The 20594-nt window shown below is 43.7% G+C and overlaps 1 protein-coding gene across 1 annotated transcript in view; it reads left to right on the top strand.

Moving 5' to 3' along the window:
- Positions 1 to 20594, top strand: part of LOC309552276 (transferrin receptor protein 2-like) — a 104659-nt gene that overhangs the window by 30514 nt on the left and 53551 nt on the right. Inside the window, exons 3-6 of the mRNA XM_082253171.1 lie at positions 9729 to 9903; positions 16160 to 16343; positions 18286 to 18426; positions 18512 to 18623. Coding sequence (XP_082109297.1) covers positions 9729 to 9903; positions 16160 to 16343; positions 18286 to 18426; positions 18512 to 18623 — 612 coding nt within the window. The remainder of the gene's footprint in view (positions 1 to 9728; positions 9904 to 16159; positions 16344 to 18285; positions 18427 to 18511; positions 18624 to 20594) is intronic.

The raw sequence follows: 20594 nt of genomic DNA, 5'->3' as shown, positions 1-20594 counted from the left end.
GGGTTCTGCAAGGAAATTGGGGGGGAGGGAATTTGTGTTGAAAGTGGAATCTGGGGGGCAGTAGGGGGTAAGTATTGTTCTAGGGAGGGGAATCTGGGGGGTAAGTGTGGTAATTTAGGGGGATTTGTGTTGGGAGGAGGGATGGGGGGAGGAGTAGATGTGTACTCGGAGGAGAAATTTTAGGGGTAGAGGATTTGTGCTAGGAGGGGGTGATTTTATTTTTTTTGGGGGGGGAGTCATTTGTGCTGGGGAGATTTGAGGGGATGGGGGGGCAAAGATTTTTACTGGGATGAGGGGGGATTTATGCTTGAGAATGCAAATTAGTGCTCAGTTTTTTTTTTTTGAGGGGGGTTCCTTGCTGACACATTCATCTTGGGGGGGGGCATGTTCTCCCTGGGCAGTTTGGCATGTTCTCCCTGGGCAGTTTGGCATGTTCTCCCTGGGCGGTTTGGCATGTTCTTCCTTGGGCAGTTTAGCATGTTTTCCCTGGGCAGTTTGGCATGTTCTTCCTTGGGCAGTTTAGCATGTTTTCCCTGGGCAGTTTGGCATGTTCTCCCTGGGCAGTTTGGCATGTTCTCCCTGGGCAGTTTGGCATGTTCTCCCTGGGCAGTTTGGCATGTTCTTCCTGGGCAGTTTGGCATGTTCTCCCTGGACAGTTTGGCATGTTCTTCCTTGGGCAGTTTAGCATGTTTTCCCTGGGCAGTTTGGCATGTTCTTCCTTGGGCAGTTTAGCATGTTTTCCCTGGGCAGTTTAGCATGTTTTCCCTGGGCAGTTTGGCATGTTCTCCCTGGGCATTTTGGCATGTTCTCCCTGGGCATTTTGGCATGTTCTCCCTGGGCAGTTTGGCATGTTCTCCCTGGGCAGTTTGACATGTTCTCCCTGGGCAGTTTGGCATGTTCTCCCTGGGCAGTTTGGCATGTTCTCCCTGGGCAGTTTGACATGTTCTCCCTGGGCAGTTTGGCATGTTCTCCCTGGGCAGTTTGGCATGTTCTTCCTTGGGCAGTTTAGCATGTTTTCCCTGTGCAGTTTGGCATGTTCTCCCTGGGCAGTTTGGCATGTTCTTCCTGGGCAGTTTGGCATGTTCTCCCTGGACAGTTTGGCATGTTCTTCCTTGGGCAGTTTAGCATGTTTTCCCTGGGCAGTTTGGCATGTTCTTCCTTGGGCAGTTTAGCATGTTTTCCCTGGGCAGTTTGGCATGTTCTCCCTGGGCATTTTGGCATGTTCTCCCTGGGCATTTTGGCATGTTCTCCCTGGGCATTTTGGCATGTTCACCCTGGGCAGTTTGGCATGTTCTCCCTGGGCAGTTTGGCATGATTTCCCTGGGCAGTTTGGCATGTTCTTCCTGGGCAGTTTGGCATGTTCTTCCTGGGCAGTTTGGCATGTTCACCCTGGGCAGTTTGGCATGTTCTCCCTGGGCAGTTTGGCATGATTTCCCTGGGCAGTTTGGCATGTTCTTCCTGGGCAGTTTGGCATGTTCTCCCTGGGCAGTTTGGCATGTTCACCCTGGGCTCTAGATGACCTTGTCCCAGCACTGATAATGGTTGTAAAAAATGTAGCGATTGAGAATGTGGAATGCATGCCTCCAAAATTCACTAATTCCCCATCTGATGTTCAGGAAAATAAGGATGTTATGGTACGGACGGTTACTAAAAAAAAAAGAAAAAAGAAACGAAAAATCAAGAAACTATTCTAGGGAAGGTCTTTCAATCCCTTTCATTCAAGTTTATTAACCACTTGCCTGCAGGGCATTTTCACCCCCTTCCTGCCCAGGCCAATTTTCAGCTTTCAGCACTGTCACACTTTGAATGACAATTGCGCTGTCATGCTACACTTTACCCATATGCAATTTTTATCATTTTATTTTACACAAATTGAGCTTTCTTTTGGTGGTATTTAATCACCTCTGAGTTTTTTTATTTCTTACAAAAAAAAAAAAAAAAAAGACGGAAAATTTTGAAAAAAAAAACAGTTTTCTTATTTTCTGTGAGTAAATTTTAAAAATAAGTAATTTTTCTCCTTTACTGATGTGCACTGATAGGCTGCACTGATAGGCACTGATAAGGTGGCATTTATGGGCACTGATGAGGTGGCACTTATGGGTACTGATGAGGTGGCACTGATGAGGAGGTACTAATATGTCACACTGATGGGCACTGATAGGCGGCACTGATGGGCACTGAGAGGTGGCACTGATGGGCACTGATAGGTGGCACTGATGGGCACTGATGGGCACTGAGAGGTGGCACTGATGGGCACTGATAGGCGGCACTGATGGGCACTGATGGGCACTGAGAGGGCACTGATAGGTGGCACTGACGGGCGGCACTGATTTGCACTGACAGGTGGCACTGATGGGCACTGACAGGCGGCACTGATGGAAAGAAAGAAGCAGCAACATCGTAACTAGAGACACATCACCACAGAAAACCAGCAGAGATATCTGAAGCTGTATAGAAACACATTGTATGCAGCTATAGCAGCAACATTGTAACTAACTACACATCCCCACAGAAAACCAGCAGAGATATCTGAAGCTGTATAGACACACATTGTATGCAGCTATAGCAGCAACATTGTAACTAGAGACACATCCCCACAGAAAACCAGCAGAGATATCTGAAGCTGTATAGACACACATTGTATGCAGCTATAGCAGAACCATTGTAACTAGAGACACATCCCCACAGAAAACCAGCAGCGATATCTGACGCTGTATAGACACACATTGTATGCAGCTATAGCAGCAACATTGTAACTAACTACACATCCCCACAGAAAACCAGCAGCGATATCTGACGCTGTATAGACACACATTGTATGCAGCTATAGCAGCAACATTGTAACTAACTACACATCCCCACAGAAAACCAGCAGAGATATCTGAAGCTGTATAGACACACATTGTATGCAGCTATAGCAGCAACATTGTAACTAGAGACACATCCCCACAGAAAACCAGCAGAGATATCTGAAGCTGTATAGACACACATTGTATGCAGCTATAGCAGCAACATTGTAACTAGAGACACATCCCCACAGAAAACCAGCAGCGATATCTGACGCTGTATAGACACACATTGTATGCAGCTATAGCAGCAAGATTGTAACTAACTACACATTCCCACAGAAAGCCAGCAGAGATATCTGAAGCTGTATAGACACACATTGTATGCAGCTATATCAGCAAAATTGTAACTAACTACAAATAACCAGAGAAAGCCACTAGGGAGATCGGAAGCTGTGTAGACAAACATTCCATGCAGCTATATCAGCAAGATTGTAACCAGCTACAAATAATCAGAAAAGGACACCAGAGAGATCTGAAGCTGTAAAGACAAACATTGTATGCAGCTATAGCAGAAACATTGTAACTAGCTACAAATAACTAGAGAAAGCCACCAGAGAGATCAGCATTTCCATAGACAAACATCATATGCAGCTATAGCAGCAACATTGTAACTAACTATATATAATCCGAAAAAGACACTGTTTGCAGCTATAGCAGCAACATAGTAACTGACTAAAAAAAAACAAAAAAGAGAACGCCGCCAGAGTGATCTGTGGCTGCTATTTCTGATGAGCCGAACTGCCCTGGGTTTGGTTTGAGTGGTGTTCGGTGAAGTCCAAAGATGATTGGATGCCAAAACCCATACCCCATTGAAATCAATGGGAACTGAATGTGTCAAATTAAAAATGACCATTTTCTGGGCTAATAGGCAAAAGTATCAAAAATAGCATGAGGGGTGTTTGCTGCCTGGGGAACATATACCAATGCAACTTTTTTTTTAATTCCATTCGGCTGGGGGCAGGGATTTTTTTTTTTCCAGACATACTTACAAAGGAAAAAAAGAGTTTCAAATTGCTGGCGAATAACGTCTCCCTGCAAGATTTATTTTTTTTTAAAAAGGAAATAAATGGCAAAAAAACACCAAAGGTCCCGCAAAATACAAAGCAGTACCTTAAGGGTCTGTTATGTATTATGGGGGTCTTTGGAGGAGTCTGTATGCATTTTTTAAAATTGTATAAAGAAGCCAGCAATTAGGTTTTTTTTGCCTGTCATTTTGTTTTCTTTGTCACTTTTGTTTTAGCACATCCTGCAACAAGAATGAAGAAAAATTAAAGAGTTCCCCCAAAATACATACCAGACCTTTTGAGTCTGGTATGGATTGTAAGGAGGTACCTCACACAAATTAAAATGCGTGATGTCCCCCAGAAAATCCATACAAGTGTGATACTTGTATTCCACCCAATAATATATCTGGGGGTTTCCATTTACGTTGGGGCGTATGATCCTTGTATTCCACCCAATATTATATCTGGGGGTTTCCATCTATGTTGGGGGTATGATACTTTTATCCACCTGAAATACAATCTGGGGCTTTCCATCTATATTGGGGGGTATGATCCATGTATTCCACCCAATATTATATCTGGGGGTTTCCATTTCTGTTGGGGGTATGATCCTTTTATCCACCCAAATACTATCTGGGGGTTCCCATCTATGTTGGGGGGGGGGGGTATGATCCCTGTATTCCACCCAATATTATATCTGAGGGTTTCCATCTATGTGGGGGGTGTGATCCTTGTATGCCACCCAAAATCGTATCTGGGAGTTCCCATCTAATTTGGGGTATTATCCTCGTATTCCACCCAATATTATAACTGGAAGTTCCATTCTATGTTGGGGCTATGATCCTTGTATTCCACCTAATATCATATTTGGGGGTACCCATCTATTTTGGGGTATGATCCTCATATTCCAAATAACATTATGTTGGGGGTATGATCCCTGTATTCCAGCCACTATCATATCTGGGGGTTCCCCCTATATTGCAGGATGTGATCCTTGTACTCCACCCAATATCATATCTGGGGGTTCCCATCTATGTTGGGGGTATGATCTCTGTATTTCACCCAATATTCTATATGGGGTTTCCATCTATGTTGGGGGGTATGATCCTTGTATTCCACCCAATATTATATCTGGGGGTTTCCATCTATGTTGGGGGTATGATACTTTTATCCACCAAAAATACAATCTGGGGCTTCCCATCTATATTGGGGGGTATGATCCCTGTATTCCACCCAATATTATATCTGGGGGTTTCCCTCTATGTTGGGGGTGTGATCCTCGTATTTCACCCAATATTATATCTGGGAGTTCCCATCTACAGTATGTTGGGGCTATGATCCTTGTATTCACCCAAAATCATATCTGGGGGTTCCCATTTATGTTGGGGATATGATCCTTATATTCACCCAATATCATATCTGGGGATTCCTATCTATGTTGGTGGTATGATCCTTGTAGTCATCCAATATCATATCTGGGAGTTTACATGTATGCTGGGGGGGTTATGATTTTTGTTTTCCTCTCAATATCATATCTGGGGGTTTGCATCTTTGTTGGGGGGTATGATCCTCTTCTGCTTATGGTCTCCACTTCTGATGTAAGAGGATGATGAGGACCCCAAAGTAAGTGGGGACTCTGAAGAGGACCCTGATGTAAAGATGGATTCTGATGAGGACCCTGATACAAAGGGGTCTCTGGTGTGGATTCTAATGTAAAGGGACACTCTGATGGGTACCCTAAAGTAAAAGGGGAATTTTAAGGGGGAACCTGATGTAAGTGCAATTTAAGCACACTTTAACCACTTCCAGCTTGGCCTGATCTAATAATAGTGTTGGGCGGGTGCTCTGTTTTCCTGGTCTGAGTTCATATGTCATCCTCTCTTATGTGTGCCTTAGGGAGCCAAGCATTGGCAAGATCTGTGACCTGCTGTTTCCGGAACACAGCGGAACACCGATATTTGTGTGGGGCCTCTATGTACGCCATTGGTGATTGCTGTGACCAATCACAGCAATCATATGTCACTTGTAAAATAAAACAATGGCTTGTCATTCATAGCCATTGTGTACTATTGTGATCTCGGTGATTGGTCACAGTGATCACATGGTACAGGGCAATTCACAGCTATCACAATAGTACACAATGGCACATGAATGGATGACATTCACAAAGTAAAAATGATTGCTTACATAGTGATCATCCCTGTAGTAAGCAATCACTGCGTAAAAAAAAAAAAAAAAAAAAATCCTGATCACCTTCCCAGAGAAGTACAGTGTCACCATGGTGACACTGTACTACTCTGGTGACAGTATGAAAAGAAAAAAAAAAGATTCTTTTTTTTTTTTTAAATTATGAAAAAGCTATTTAATCACTTTGGGACCGGAGGATTTTCCTGCTTTTTGCAACTTGGCACTGCGCGACTTTAACTGACAATTGCGCGGTCATGCAATGCAGTACCCAAACGTCCTTTTTTTCCCACAAACAGAGCTTTCTTTTGGTGGTATTTGACCACCTCTGCGCTTTTTATTTTTTGCGATATTAATAAAAAAAGAGCAAAAATTTAGCGAAAAAGTTGACATTTTCTACTTTGACAGTTAAAAAATATCCAATATATTCAATTGTTGTCATATATTTAGGCCAAAATGTATTTAGCTACATGTCTTTGACAAAAAAATTCTCAATGAGCGTATTTTTAACCGCTTTAAGACCGGAAGATTTTACCCCATTCCTGACCAGGGCATATTTTGCGATTTGGCACTGCGTTACTTTAACGGACAATTGTGCGATTGTGCGGCGCTGTACCCAAATTAAATTTATGTCGTTTTTTTTCCCCATAAATAGAGCTTTCTTTTGGTGGTATTTGATCACCTGTGCGATTTTTAATTTTTGAACAAAAAAGCGACAATTGTGAAAAAAAACAATATTTTTCACATTCTGTTATATAACATTCCCCCCAAAAAAATTTTTATAAATCAAAATTTTTTAACATTTTAGGCCAATTTGTTTTCTGCTACCTATGTTTGGTAAAAAAATCACAATAAGCGTATTTTGATTGGTTTGCGCAAAAGTTATTGTGTTTACTAACTACGGGGAAGATTTGTCATTTTTATTGTTTATTTTTTTCTACTAGTAATGGCGGCGATCTGCGATTTTTTCCAATTGGAAGGCGATCTGCGATTTTTTTTGTGGGACTGCGACATTGCGGCGGACAGATTGGACCCCTAACTGACATTTTTGACACTTTTGGGGGGACCAGTGACATTACTGCAGTAATCAGTGCTATAAATATGCACTGTTACTGTAATAATGACACTGGCAGGGAAGGGGTTAACTTTATTGGTGATCAAGGGGTTAAATGTGTGCCTCATGCTTACTGACGTGTGTGGGGGGAGGGGGTTGTGTGACACAAACACAGATCGCAGGTTCAGCTATGCTGAATCCTGTGATCTGTCACTGTCTGTAACAGAGGAGATCCTCTGTTTGGCGTGTTTTTATGCCCAACTTGCGCTTTTATATACAGCGTTTTTGAGCTTTGCCTTTTTTATATTAGCCAATAGAGAAAACTCTCATCTGTTGCATCATTTGTTGCTAGGCATTTCAGCTTTTTGTAGCTTTTCCATTAGCTTTTATTTCTGTTTATTATTATTATTCATTTATTTATTTTTTTCGTTAGGGTAAGGGGTAAGGCCCCGTTCACATACGAGCGACGCTACTTCCCGGGGCGACCTCCGAGGTCGCGGTGCGAGCAGCGCGCCGCGACCTCGGAGCGGCCGGCACGGACTTCATAACATTGAAGTCTATGGTGGTCGCCTACTGGTCGCCCCAAAGAAGCTCCGGACCCTTTTTCTAAGTCGGAGCGACTTGTGTCGCTCCTATTAGAACGGGTCCGCAGCTTCCCTATGGAAGGCGACCTACGGCGACCTGTGAGGCGACCAGGTCGCCTCACAGGTCGCCTTAGTGTGAACGGGGACTCGGGGACTCAGAGTTAAGGTTAGGTTAGGATTAGGAGTTGGGGTTAGGATTAGGGGTTATATATAGGGTTAGAATTAGGAGTTGGGGTTAGGGTAAGGATTCAGGGGTTATATATTATTTATTATTATTATTTTTTTGTTATGGTGTTAATAATACTACTACTACTACCACTACTACTACTACTAATAACAAATAAATAAATACATGTAAAAAAAAACATACACAAATAAATTAAAATAATCATAAATGATTATTAATTAATACATTCAATAAATAAGTACTAAGTAATAATGAATAAATAAATAATTAAACCCTAACTTAAACCTCTAACTCTTGAAAAAAAATCAAATAAAATATTAATAATAAATAGCTAAACACCGTAACCCAAGAAAAAAAAAAAAAAAAAAAAACACTGGAACTCCAACACAAAATAAATAAATAATAATAATTATTATTATTATAGTAATAGTAATTTATTTATTTTTTGGGGTTCGGTGTTATGTATGATAATTCTTTTAATAATATTAATGATATAGTATAATTAATACTATATATATATATATATATATATATATATATAATTATATATATATATATATATATATATATATATATATATATACATTATTATTATACAGGAATTATATAGCGCCAACAGTTTGCGCAGCGCTTTACAGTGTGGGGAAGACAATACAGTTACAGTACAATTCAATACAGGAGGAATCAGAGGGCCCTGCTCGTTAGAGCTTACAATCTAGAAGGTATGTATATATATATATATATATATATATATATATATATATATATATACATATATATATATATATATATATAATGATTTGTCTATATATAAATAAATTATATATATATATATATATATATATATATATATATATAATATAGTAATAATATATGAATTAATGAATAATAATACATCAATAAAGGTTATCACCCTAACATAAAAAATAATATAAATTATTTATTAATAATAATAGTAATAATACATTATATATATATATATATATATATATATATATATATATTAATTTATTATTATTTATTATTGTTATTATTATTATTTATAACGTATTATTTGGTAAGGTTAGAGGATTAATTATTATTTATGTATGATTACATTTTATCCATGTATTTATTTATTTTTTATGATGATGTTTGTTTTTTCTGTATTTATTTTACATTTATTTATTCATATATTATTACTATTTTATTTTTTACATTTTTTCATTTGAGCAGAAAATTTGCAAAAATATGCGCGACAAGATGCGCACAAAAACCCGCGAATGATGCGTTTCCATTTATTTTGATGGGAATAAAAACGCACCATAACGCTCAAATCTGCCCGATTTGAACTACAACAAAAGCTCCAGGAACTTTTTTGAGCTTCGGGCATTTGGGTTCAGGTGACTCGGTGTGGAGAGGTGAACCGTCCCCATAGAGAATAATTGATTTTTTTTCTCCTCCAGCGTTTCGGAGCTTCCAGCTTCAATCTCTAAAACGCGTGTGAATGGGGCCTGAGTGCTGCGTAAAGTTTAAAGAATAGGTGGAAGTGGTTGCATTGGCATCAAAAGGTCAGAGAAGAGCAGGAGAGGAAATTCAGATCTGCAGTCGCTTTTGCCTGCCGGGATGACGTTGGAGACCTTGAAGAAAATGTAGGAGGTGCTTAGACAATGCACAGTCCATCCGTGTGTCAGGAGGCGGAGCTGTGACGCAATTGCAAAATATTGTCACCCTTTATTGTAAAGGACAGTGGGGTATGGGAGTCCCTGATGTTATAGGTAGCCCCTGAAGCCCTGGTAGCCACTTCTGTTTCCATCTTCATTGCTGGCGTAGGTTTGCGCATTTCTGCGCTGTGACGCACCTCACCGTTTTGCTCTTGTCCTGCAGATGCCGTCACAGAACTCGTTTTCCATCTACCGGTCTGTGGAGGATGATGAGGCCGAGCTGCAGATGGAGGACGCTCCTGAAGCCACGAAGAAACCCGCTCCAAGGATCTCCAAGCTCTGTGACCTCCCGACATGGCAGAAAATCGCCATCGCCGTCATCATCACCGCGTGCTTCGGTGAGAGCCGCTCAAATGGGTATTGAAGGAAAACTTTCAGGATATAAATTAGAGAGCTGTCACTGGGGCAGAATCGGGGGTTGTTGTCTGGGTGATGACTTCACTTTAACACGTATTACCAAATTTATTTCAAACTTTACATAAAGTTACAACATTTTTTTCAAACTTGATGTACACTATATTGTCAAAAGTATTGGGACGCCTGCCTTTACACGCACATGAACTTTAATGGCATCCCAGTCTTATTCCGTAGGGTTCAATATTGAGTTGGACCCAGTGGTGTATTTTAGTTTTGTGCTGCCCTAGGCAAGACTAAAATTGGGCGTCCCCCCCCTCCCCCTCCTATGTAAATGTGCCCCACTCCTTCCTTTTTAATGGATGTGACTCCCTCCAAAATTGAAGGACTACAAGTCCCAGCATGAACCCCTGAGATTTAATGAGAGGGGGTGGGAGAGAGAGAGAGGGGGGTGGGTGAGGGAGGGAGAGAGAGAGGGGGGATGAGAGAGAGAGAGGGGGGAAGAGAGAGAGAGAGAGGGGGGGTTAGAGAGCGAAAGGGGGATGAGTGAGAGAGAGGGGGGTGAGAGAGGGAGGGGGATGAGAGAGGGGGGGGATGAGAGAGAGAGAGAGGGGGGAGAGAGGGGGGTGAGAGAGAGAGAGAGCGAGAGGGGGTGAGAGAGAGGGGGATGAGAGAGGGGGGATGAGAGAGAGAGAGATATAAAGAGGGTGGCTGAGAGAGAGAGACGGGGGGGGGGTGAGAGAAAGAGAGAGAGAGGGTAGGTGAGAGAGAGAGAGAGGCAGCTCTAGCAACTAGTGGCCAATAAAGTCTAAGGTGGAGGGGGACTTTTTTGACGCCCCCCTGCAAAGTGCCACCATAGGCCTGGGCCTTGTCGGCCTAGGCTGAAATACAGCACTGGTTGGACCACCTTTAGCATCTATAACAGCTTCAAATCTTCTGGGAAGGCTGTCCACAAGGTTTAGGAGTGTGTCTATGGGAATGTTTGACCATTCTTCTAGAAATGCATTTGTGAGGTCAGTCACTGATATTGGAGAGAAGGCCTTCATTCCAATTCATCCCAAAGGTGTTCTATCGGGTTGAGGTCAGGACTTTGTGAATGCCAGTCAAGTTCCTCCACCCCCAAACTCCCCAGCAGCACTGGAGGGTAGGGATGATTGAACGGTTCGGGTCGACCATCGGTTCGACCCGAACATTGGCTGTTCGAGGTTCGGCCGAATTTAGAACTTTTTGCCCAAAAAGTTTGGAATTCGGCACCCAGAACCGACCAAAATGCAATGGGACAGGAAATGGGCTTTAAAAGTCCGTGATTGGACCAGAACCATTAGTAAAAGCCAATTGAGGGGGCAGGAGAGTGCTAGGAATGTGATTGGAGTGACTAGGGGGTCCCTAGACCAATCATTAGTGAATACGCCCCCCAGTATATAAGATAGCCCCGGCAAATTTCTAGCATTGTAATACAGGAACATGGAAGAGAATGGAAGCAGTTAAATTGGCTTCAAAAGTGACATTTAGCATTTATTAGTGTGAGGAAAGGGATATCTAGTGTAGTTAGAGTGCTCCTTTACACTTTAGTTAGATGCAAAAAATTAGTTTCTGTAGGGAAAGTGTTAAGTGCCAGGGTGACCGTAATATAGTGGAGGGTGAACTGACACTGACTGCTATGGCAGGGTGACCAAACCCTTCCATGTCAGGGTGACCGCTATAGAGAAAAGATTGTTTCTCTGAAGTCACTTTCGCTGCAGGAATATGACTTCTCACCCGTCATCTTTTTTTGGCTGCAGGCGTCTATAGGGATTTTTTGAACACATGTTTGGAGTCAGGCATGACATCTGAACATGTTTATAGGGGGTATATATACACACCCATGTATGTATATATACACCTGCACATATATAGGTGTGAAAGGAGCAGAAAACACTACTTGCGCTAATGAAATAATTAACACCAATATGGTTACGCTCCTATCACACCTATATATGTCTGTAAAATACATATAAGGATGTGTGTGTATATACCACTATACACAAGTTCAGATGTTTTGCCTGCCTCCAAAGAACCCCAAAAAATGCCCAAAAAACGCTAGCGTCAAAAAAATAAACGCCCAGGTGTGTTGTTGCAGGCATTTTTTGGGGGTTTTTGGAGGCAGGCAAAACATCTGAACTTGTGTATATAATGGTATATATAAACACATACTTATATGTATTTTACACTTAGACATATATAGGTGTTATAGGAGCAGAGCCATATTAATGTAAATGATTTCATTAGCGCAAGCATATATTTCTGCTACTATCACACCTATATATGTCTAGGTGTATATATACATATAAGTATGTGTGTATATATACCCGTATACACAAGTTAAGATGTTTTGCCTGCTTCCAAAAACCCCAAAAAATGCCTGCAACAACACACCTGGGCGTTTTTTTTTTTTACGCTAGCGTTTTTTTGGGCATTTTTTTTGGGTTCTTTGGAGGCAGGCAAAACATCTGAACTTCTGTATACGGGTATATATACACACACATACTTATATTTATATATACACCTAGACATATATAGGTGTGATAGTAGCAGAAATATATGCTTGCGCTAATGAAATCATTTACACTAATATGGCTCCGCTCCTATAACACCTATATATGTCTAAGTGTAAAATACATATAAGTATGTGTGTATATATACCACTATACACAAGTTCAGATGTTTTGCCTACCCCCAAAAACCCCAAAAAATGCCTGCAACAACACACCTGGGCGTTTTTTTTTTTTTTTTGGCGCTAGCGTTTTTTTGGGCATTTTTTGGGGTTCTTTGGAGGCAGGCAAAACATCTGAACTTGTGTATAATGGTATATATACACACATCCTTATATGTATTTTACTCTTAGACATATATAGGTGAGATAGGAGCGTAACCAGACATATATAGGTGAGATAGGAGCGTAACCATATTAGTGTAAATGATTTAATTAGCGCAAGCATATATTTCTGCTCCTATCACACCTATATATGTCTAGGTGTATATATACATATAAATATGTGTGTATATATACCCGTATACACAAGTTCAGATGTTTTGCCTGCCTGAAAAGACCCCAAAAAATGTCCAAAAAAAGCCTGCTACTAAACCGGCAAGGTGTGAAAAGAGAGAAGCCACTAACCTGTTCTATAAGTGACAAAATACAAACAATCTTTTTTTTTTTTTATGGTTCTGGACATGCTACAGAGCTGAAACTTCACAGGTACACTTTTTAGACCCCCCCAGATACTAAATCCAAAGACATTTTATTTATTTTTTTAATTTTTTCAATAATTGTCTCTCTATTAAAAATGACAATTTTTAAGAACTTTTTTTGTGTGATTAATAGTCCCTGGGGTATGACCCAGAACCTTAGGCACTTTTTAGGGGCATTTATTGGGTTTTAGGGCTTCAAAATGGTGTTTTTTGATTACCGAAGATCGGGTCCCATTGATTTCAATGGGGTTCTGAAATCCGGGCCGAACTTTCGGGAAGTTCAGATGTTCTGGCCGAATCGAACTTTTGAAAAGTTCGATCATGCCTACTGGAGGGTTCTTTACATGCTCAGAGTTCAGTGTTGCATTCTCCTCTCCATATATCTTCTTCTCTCCCTCTGATCTTTGCCTGGCCAATGTGTAGGAAGAAGAAGCTGCCATCTTGGGTGCTTTAGTAGGAAGGGAGTGCAAAAAGGGCAGGACCTGCAACCAAGAGAACAATTTCTACCACTCTCTTCTGAAACTCTGAGGCTAACCTCTCAGTTGTCATTCTAATCCTCTGCTTTTGCTTCTTCCTTCCCAAGTTACTGACCCAGAATAAGTAAGCAAATCAGAAGTTGGCTTCACTTGCGACATGTTTGTAAAGCAAAAAGGAACCTGGCCAGGTATCAGCTCAATACTCAGGCAACCAGCAACCACTGAGTGTGTATATTAGGTGTGGCTTTTCAGCTGTAGATCCCTAGTGCCCCACCTGAGGCCCGAGGGCCCTTTGCTTCCCTTTGGTATATACAGTAATGTGCAGCCCTCTGACCTCAGCAGTCTGTAGTGGGAGCTACTAGCCTCACCTCATCTCAGTTTCCGATTGTTTTCTGCAGCATATCCAGGGCCATCTTTATTACTAATTGGGCCCAGGGCAAACATTTTCTTGGGCCCTCCCAAATTCACAAATCAACTATTTGCTGGTAGCGAGGGCTCAAGGGGCAGCTGCTTTGGGCCCCACAACAATGAATGGGCCCGGGGCAGCTGCCCTTTTTGCCCTGTGTTAAAGAGCATACAGTATCCCGATTCCCCAGCCAACAATGTATCCTGTCCTCACTCTCTGGCCCTCAATTCCTCTATTAGGTCTGCAGTTTCTAATAGTCCTCTCAAGTATTACGAACAATCACCAGCCCCTTTATTAGGTTCACCTTGCTAGTTCCGAGTTGGACCCCCTTTTGCCTACATTCTTCATGGCATAGATTCAACAAGGTGTTGGAAACGTTCCTCAGAGATTTTGGTCCATAGTGACATGATAGCATCACACAGTTGCTGCAGATTTGTCGGTTGCACATCCATGAGGCCAATGTCCCGTTCCACCACATCACAAAGGTGCTCTATTGGATTGAGATCTGGTGAGTGTGAAGGCCATTGGAGGACAGTGATCGGATCTGGTGAGTGTGAAGGCCATTGGAGGACAGTGACCGGATCTGGTGAGTGTGGAGGCAATTGGAGTACAGTGACAGGATCTGGTGAGTGTGAAGGCCATTGAAGGACAGTGACCGGATCTGGTGAGTGTGAAGGCCATTGAAAGGACAGTGACCAGATCTGGTGATTGTGAAGGCCATTGGAGAACAGTGACCGGATCTGGTGAGTGTGAAGGCCATTGAAAGGACAGTGACCGGATCTGGTGATTGTGAAGGCCATTGGAGAACAGTGACCGGATCTGGTGAGTGTGGAGGCCATTGGAGGACAGTGACCGGATCTGGTGATTGTGAAGGCCATTGGAGAACAGTGACCGGATCTGGTGAGTGTGGAGGCCATTGGAGGACAGTGACCGGATCTGGTGAGTGTGGAGGCCATTGGAGGACAGTGACCTCATTGTCATGTTGAAGAAACCAGTGGTGAGATGATTGGAGCTTTGTGACATGGTGCATTATCCTGCTGGAAGGAGCCATCAGAAGATGGGAACACTGTAGTCATAAAGGGATGGACATGGTCAGCAACAATACTACTTAAGTAGGCCGTCGCGGACCAATGCTCAATTGGTACTAAGGTGCCCAAAGTGTGCCAAGAAAATATCTCCCACACCATTACACCGCCAGCCTGAACTGTTACCCCTTCATCCTCCCCCACACCATTACACCACCACCACCAGCCTGAACTGGTGATACAAGGCAGGATGGATCCATTCACCAAATTCTGACCCTACCATCTGAATGTTGCAGCTGAAATTGATATTTATCAGACCAGGCAATGTTTTTCCAGTCTTCTATTGTCCAATTTTAGTGAGCCTGTGCGAATTGTAGCCTCAGTTTCCTGTTCTTAGCTGACAGGAGTGGCACCCTCTGTGGACAGAGTCTCCCACCTGAGCTGTGGATCTCTGCAGCTCCTCCAGAGTTCCCATGAACCTCTTGGCTGCTTCTCTGATGAATGTTCTCCTTGCCCGGCCGGTCAGTTTAGGTGGACGGCCATGTCTTGGTAGGGTTGCAGTTGGGCCATACTCTTTCTGTTTTCCGAGAGATGTTCAAAGCTTGGGATATTTTTTTTATGACCTAACCCTGCTTTAAACTTCTCTAAGGTTCTCTAACAAACCTCTGAGGGCTTCACAGAACAGCTGTATTTATATTGAGATTAAATTACACACAGGTGGACTCTATTTACTAATTGGGTGACTTCTGAAGTCAATTGGTTCCACTAGATTTTAGTTAGGGGTATCAGAGTAAAGGGGGGGGGGGGTGAATACAAATGCACGCCACACTTTTTAGATATTTATTTGTAAAAAAAATGTTGAAAACCATTTATCATTTTCCTTCCACTTCACAATCATGTGCCACTTTGTGTCGGCCTATCACATAAAATCCCAATAAAATACATTTTTGGTTGCAACATGACAAAATGTGGTAAAGTTCAAGGGTGTGAATACTTTTTCAGGGCACTGTGTATATATATATATATATATATATATATATATATATATATATATATGAGGCAGAACCATAAGACATCTCTCCCTTGTCCCCTCCCCCCACAGCCTTCATCCTCGGATTCCTGGCCACGCGCAGACCATGTGCGTCATGTATGACCAACGGCGCTGACAATGAAATGGTGTCTGATGAGTTCCTGGAGAAGGAAAACCCGACAATGGATTGGATGGAGGTGAAGGACCTATTCAATAAGTTCCTAAAGGACGGAGAACAGATCCAGAGCACAATAAGGTAAAGCAGAGCGAACCCAAACCTTCTGTGGACTATGAGGTCTGTCCTTCTCCTGCAAGGTGAGAGAGCTATGAGTGTTCTCTCAAATGCCACTTTATACACTGACATACCTCCACAATCTGACAATATGGTCACTTGCTGACTCGCCACTATCCACAGGCAGCTTAACTCCTCAACAGAACACAAGCCCTAAAGCCTACACAATTTTACTTCCGATAAGTCTGTTGAAGTGTAAGGTTATGACAATTCTCCGAAGCTCTGTCTCCAGTGAAGAACTAACACTGACTGAGTGAACATGAAAGAAGTAGGGATAGTCTAGCTAGGACTGAACTAACTAGCACCAAACAGGAGAGGAGGACAAAGGGAGATACCAAATCACTTAGGTACATACACTAAATTGCCAAAAGTATTGGGACGCCTGCGTTGACACTCACATGAACTTTAATGGCACCCCAGTCTTAGTCCGTAGGGTTCAATATTGAGTTGGCCCACCCTTTTCAACTCTTCTGGGAAGGCTGTCCACAAGGTTTAGGAGTGTCTATGGGAATGTTTGACCGTTCTCCCAGAAGAGCATTTGTGAGGTCAGGCACTGATGTTGGATGAGAAGGCCTGCCTTTACACTCAAATGGATTTTAATGGCATCCCAGTCTTAGTCCGTAAGGTTCAATATTGAGTTGGCCCACTCTTTGCAGCTATAACAGCTTCAACTCTTCTGGGAGGTCTAAAGAAAAATTGCATTGGATTCAACTTTTGTGTTTTATTGAGGAGTTAAGCTGCCTATGGATGGTGCCAAGTCAGCAGGCGACCATACAGTCCAGGCAGACTGGATCTATGAGGGTATATCAATACATAAAGCAGCATTTGAAACAGAGCAACCGTAGCCACCTTCCTATGCTGATATCTGGCGGGGGTTTAGGGTTACTTAAACATATTTACCTATGCGATTTGGTATCTCCCTTTGTCCTCCTCTCCTGTTTTGTGCTAGTTAGTTCAGTCCTAGCTAGACTATCCTTGTTTCTTCCATGTTCTCTAGAAGGTCTCTACGGGTGTTATGTTTCAAATACTGCTTTACGCATCAATATACCCTCATAGACCCATTCACTCAACACCATCCACAGGCAGCTTGCCCTCATAGACCCATTCTGCCTGGACAGTATGGCCACCTGCTGACTCAGCAACATCCACAGGCAGCTTAACTCTTCAATAAAACACAAAAGTAGAATTCAATGCAGTTTTTCTTTAGACGGGTGCAGAACAGATTATGTTTTTCTATACAAGTATAAGTCAGTGAAATTCCTTAACCCTGTCTCTGCAAAGAACTGACTGAGGGACCATGGAAGAAGCAAGGAGACTGGCTAGGACTGAAATAACTAGCACTAAACAGGAGGATTATACCTAATTGCATAAGGAAATAATTTGTAATGACCCCAAATTACCACTAGATGTCAGCATACACCCGAACAACAGTAATTCAATACAACAGAAAAAAATACATATCAGTGGAACAGAAGAATGAGTCGGTCCCTCCCCTTTACCTATGTGATTTGGTATCTCCCTTTGTCCTCCTCTCCTGTTTTGTGCTAGTTAGTTCAGTCCTAGCTAGACTATCCCTGTTTCTTCCATGTTCTCTAGAAGGTCTCTATGGGTGTTATGTTTCAAATGCTGCTTTATGCATTGATATACCCTCATAGACCCAGTCTGCCTGGACAGTATGGCCACCTGCTGACTCAACACAATCCACAGGCAGCTTAACTCTTCAAGACCTTAAAACAGGACCAGATGTCAGAACAGAACTATGCTATTTCAATACAGCAGAAAATTTATGTGCAACAGAACAATGAGTCCCCTAGAGGGCGACACAGAGAGAGAGTGGCTAGAGTCAGTCCCCCTCCTATACATTGGACTGTTTGGGGTAATTTGTTTTGTATTGTATTTTGCACAGGAGGTTCTCCGGGAGACCTCATCCGGCCGGATCCACGGAAAATCAGAAAATAGCGGATGATATCCTCCAGCAGTTCCGGACTTACACTCTTGACCACACCTGGGTGGAGAGCCACTACGCCAAGCTGCAGTTTCCAGACAAGTAATTCTATGCACCCCCTGGTGACCCCCCCCCCAAGATGGCGGCCCTCCCCCCCGCTAATCACATGTCTCTTGTTTCGCCATAGGAATCGCCCCAATACACTCCAGGTCTTTGATGCTGGCAATCAACGTATCGAGAACTTTCCATTTAAAGACCCGGACGTGTACTGCCCATACAGCGGAGTGGGCACTGCCAAGGTGAATGTGGGCTGATTACCAATATGGGGGGGATTTATAGAAAAATAGCATATCCATTCATCCACCCACAAGGTACTGGTCTCTGTAGTGTACCTCACCCACGCGGGACTGGTCTCTGTATTGTACCTCACCCACCCGGGACTGGTCTCTGTATTGTACCTCACCCACCCGGGACTGGTCTATGTATTGTACCTCACCCACCCGGGACTGGTCTCTGTATTGTACCTCACCCACCCAGGACTGGTCTATGTATTATACCTCACCCACCCAGGACTGGTCTACATATTGTACCTTACCCACCCGGGCCTGGTCTCTGTAGTGTACCTCACCCAACGGGACTGGTCTCTGTAGTGTACCTCACCCACCCGGGACTGGTCTCTGTAGTGTACCTCACCCACCCGTGATTGGTCTCTATTGTACCTCACCCACCCAGGACTGATCTATGTATTGTACCTCACCCACCTGGGACTGGTCTGTGTATTGTACCTCACCCGGGACTGGTCTCTGTATTGTACCTCACCCACCCGGGACTGGTCTCTGTATTGTACCTCTCCCACCCGGGACTGGTCTCTGTATTGTACCTCATCCACCCGGGACTGGTCTCTGCATTGTACCTCACCCACCCGGGACTGGTCTCTGCATTACACCTCACCCACCCGGGACTGGTCTCTGCATTGTACCTCACCCACCCGGGACTGGTCTCTGTATTGTACCTCACCCACCCGGGACTGGTCTCTGTATTGTACCTCACCCACCCGGGACTGGTCTCTGTATTGTACCTCACCCACCCGGGACTGGTCTCTGTATTGTACCTCACCCACCCGGGACTGGTCTCTGCATTACACCTCACCCACCCGGGACTGGTCTCTGTATTGTACCTCACCCACCCGGGACTGGTCTCTGTATTGTACCTCACCCACCCGGGACTGGTCTCTGTATTGCACCTCACCCACCCGGAACTGGTCTCTGTATTGTACCTCACCTACCCGGGACTGGTCTCTGTTTTACACCTCACCCACCCGGGACTGGTCTCTGTATTGTACCTCACCCACCTGGGACTGGTTTCTGTATTACACCTCACCCACCCGGGACTGGTCTCTGTATTGTACCTCACCCACCCGGGACTGGTCTCTGCATTGTACCTCACCCACCCGGGACTGGTCTACGTATTGTACCTCACCCACCCAGCACTGGTCTCTGTATTGTACCTCACCCACCCAGGACTGGTCTATGTATTGTACCTCACCCACCCGGGACTGGTCTCTGTAGTGTACCTCACCCACCCGGGACTGGTCTCTATTGTACCTCACCCACCCGGGACTGGTCTCTGCATTGTACCTCACCCACCCGGGACTGGTCTCTGTATTGTACCTCACCCACCTGGGACTGGTCTCTGTATTGTACCTCACCCACCCGGGACTGGTCTCTGTATTGTACCTCACCCACCCGGGACTGGTCTATGTATTACACATCACCCACCCGGGACTGGTTTCTGTATTGTACCTCACCCACCCGGGAAAGGTCTATGTACTGCACCTCACCCACCCAGGACTGATCTATGTATTGTACCTCACCCACCCAGGACTGGTCTCTGTAGTGTACCTTACCCACCCGGGACTAGTCTATTTATTGTACCTCAGCCACATGGGACTGGTCTCTGTATTGTACCTCACCCACTTGGGACTGGTCTCTGTATTGTACCTCACCCACCTGGGACTGGTCTCTGTATTACACCTCACCCACCCGGGACTGGTCTCTGTATTGTACCTCACCCGGGACTGGTCTCTGTATTGTACCTCACCCACCCGGGACTGGTCTACGTATTGTACCTCACCCACCCAGGACTGATCTCTGTATTGTACCTCACCCACCCAGGACTGGTCTATGTATTGTACCTCACCCACCCGGGACTGGTCTCTGTAGTGTACCTCCCCCAACCCGGGACTGGTCTTTATTGTACCTCACCCACCC

This window comes from Pelophylax lessonae (assembly GCF_965119305.1).
Source record: "Pelophylax lessonae genome assembly, chromosome: 4".
In the NCBI taxonomy this organism is placed as follows: domain Eukaryota; kingdom Metazoa; phylum Chordata; class Amphibia; order Anura; family Ranidae; genus Pelophylax; species Pelophylax lessonae.
The sequence above is the reverse complement of the archived record's forward strand: the minus strand, read 5'-3'. Positions and strand labels throughout refer to the sequence as shown.